This window comes from Austrofundulus limnaeus, unplaced genomic scaffold (assembly GCF_001266775.1).
Source record: "Austrofundulus limnaeus strain Quisiro unplaced genomic scaffold, Austrofundulus_limnaeus-1.0 Scaffold115, whole genome shotgun sequence".
NCBI classification, from domain to species: domain Eukaryota; kingdom Metazoa; phylum Chordata; class Actinopteri; order Cyprinodontiformes; family Rivulidae; genus Austrofundulus; species Austrofundulus limnaeus.
In genome coordinates this window covers 756673-759471 of record NW_013952517.1, presented here as the reverse complement: position 1 = coordinate 759471, position 2799 = coordinate 756673, and the positions used below count along the sequence as shown (strand labels likewise).

The 2799-nt window shown below is 37.0% G+C and overlaps 1 protein-coding gene across 1 annotated transcript in view; it reads right to left on the bottom strand.

Moving 5' to 3' along the window:
• The window catches only part of ano6 (anoctamin 6), a 16041-nt gene that overhangs the window by 11052 nt on the left and 2190 nt on the right, over nucleotides 1-2799 (bottom strand). The window contains exons 2-3 of the mRNA XM_014014486.1: nucleotides 694-764; nucleotides 211-339 (exon numbers count right to left, since the gene is read on the bottom strand). Coding sequence (XP_013869940.1) covers nucleotides 211-339; nucleotides 694-764 — 200 coding nt within the window. The remainder of the gene's footprint in view (nucleotides 1-210; nucleotides 340-693; nucleotides 765-2799) is intronic.

Genomic DNA, 2799 nt, shown 5'->3' with positions numbered 1-2799 from the left:
TAAAAGCGGTAAAATCTCTGTCACAAGATAAAATAATTTTAATAAAGACAGATGTGAGATATAAAATCCTAATCTCTCAAATAATAATTATTAGGATGTATATACTGTATTTATTCTCATAATTAAACAAATTTAGAATAGGACAATAATCTACTGATCTAACACGTTAAATAATATCTGATTGTAAAATAAATTCAATCAACACTTCACCTTTCGCCTTTGGAACACATGCCTCTTGTCAAACGCCTGCTTGTCCTCATCTTCGTACACCAGGATGTAATCGATCCTCCGCTGGCCGTCGTTGAAGAATAACGAATCGGGTCTGTTATTATACTCGACCTGAGGGCAGAAACATAGCCCATCGGGTAAGTCCGCAGCGTGATACTCGTACACCTCTTCCTCCATAATGTTGTACATGCTAACAGAACCAAAAWCTCCAGTTTACAGACGGAGCTATTCTTAAAACTCTGGCCGAGGCGGGCTGATTTCATTTGGGATGCAGATTATTAAAAGGAAACGGGAAGAGTCAACAAACAATGGGATACCCGCCCTTCGTCTTCCTCCCTCCCTCCCACTAGCCACTTATCAGGATTTGTGACACAGCTGGGCATGACTGCAGCAGGTAAGGGGTATGTTCATAAAAATAACTGGAACCGTGTTAGCATACAAGCAATACATACAGATTACACTCACCTGTTGCACTTTGGTTAATATTGTTTTTTCGTTTATAGACTCATACGTGGGTAAAAACTCTTCAGGGTACACTGAAAGTACAAAAAAAGGGGTAAAAATATGATTAGAATAGAAATAGATTTGCCCTAAAGAAGGAGGAACTGCATTGTGAATTAATTGCATCCTGTTATATGGAAACAGAAGTGGACACATCTGTTAGTTATTAATGCTTAATAAATGTGTTTAAATGTTACGAAACATTGTGTTTTTTGTTGCTCCGGTTATTTTTTCTATCTAACCAAGATTAAAAACCTTATATCCAGTCAAAAAAAAAATCTTTTTTGATCTTGTTTTGAGACTGATTTACTAAACAAGAACTGATTGTGTAAGAATAATCATCTTGTTTTCAGAATGTGTAAGATTATTTGTCTTGTTAGTCTGAAAATTTGACTCAAATTAAGTCAAAAATTCCTGCCAGTGGATTTTACTTGGTAAGATTCTTGAAATACTTGATTTGACACATTTTTTTTCTTATTTCAAGAATCTTACCGAGTAAAATTTGCGTACTCCGTTGGCAGAAATTTTTGACTGATTTTGAGTCAAATTTTCAGGCAAACAAGACAAATAATCTCACATATTCTGAACACAAGATTATTATTCTTACACAATCAGTTTTTGTTTAGTAAATCAGTCTCAAAACACGATCAAAAATACTTTTTGGCTGATATAAGGTTTTAAAATTTGGTTAGATGGACAGTTTTTGCAGTTTAATACTATTTACCATCAGGGCGCTGCTGTCTTTACAAATTCTTTGTATCTGTGCTTTGATTGTGTCCTTGTGACCTGGACATTGTTCCTGTTCTGCCTCGGTTCACTGAAGCAGCACAAATCACTGCTCATATTTGCTCTTGCTGGTACTTTTTAACCTCTGGTCAAGATTTCCCATTCATCTCATTTTATTAACTACTTGGAAAAAGACGAAAAGTAGGGCAGAGACTCCTACATCTTCTCAAACGCTCAGCATATAATACAGCAACACTGACCGCATCGACACCAGCAAGCGGCAAAAAGAATAAATGTGTAAAATACTGTTAGCGCAACTGTATAACTGCGRTGTGGCCTAGCTTTGTTTTCACAAATCATTTAACAGAACGTCCATAAAGGAAAGTCTTGCCATGTAAAGCAGAACACTAACTAAAACCAGATGTTGTTTTGAAAACATGAGTCATAGGAACAAATTGTGGAATCCCTGCTCMTCAAAAAAARGRAAAAAAAAWACACTGACCTCAGACAAAGTCAGAGTTTTGACTCAAACACTGCCTTCTAGCTGTATGTTTTTCTTGCTCTTTAATGTCGTGCCTCAACATGTTTCTTGTGATAAATCTGAGATTAGGCATATAATCTGATCTCTTGCAATGTTATCTTCCAAATAACAGTGAAGTGTGAAGAAAGCGCCATCGAAAGCCAGCAGGCCTCGCTTTYATGCCTTCGCCGAGCACCAACTTCCTCTTCTGTGAGACCTGCACTCAGCACGAAGTAACGAGGTCGATGTCACCCGACAGGAAAACGCAGCTCCGTTCTTTGATGGGCACCTCCATTTTACCATCATATCGTGCGTGAAGATGATTTGACCTTAGCCCCAGTTTAACACAAGTGTTTGATGAAGCAACTGGCAGGAAATGATTTTCAGCACTGAACACAGAAAAATATCTGCAACATCTGTAAAAAACTGACCTAAAATAACTTGCTTCAAAATTAGCAACGCGGGGCCCTGTGGGGAAAAAAAAATTCCCAGCAAACTATAAATTGCACAGAAGTTCATGTGATAAAGGCCTTGCATTCCTTAATTCCTTTAAGGCTTAAAGGGATGCACATCAACTAGCTTTTTAATGGGATCAACTTGATAAATGATGGARTGGTAGTCATTTTGGTCACTGTTACAACACACAATTAGTTAYTATAAGATGGAGTGATTGACTCAACTGAGATAAGATCTGAGGAACCATGAATGRCACACTGTATGACTGAATGTGTCCTTTAAAGGCACAGTGTTTAGGATTTTGTCAATTCTTTTAGCCGAAATTGAGATAATCACTAAATACAATAATAAAAAAAACATGTCTAATC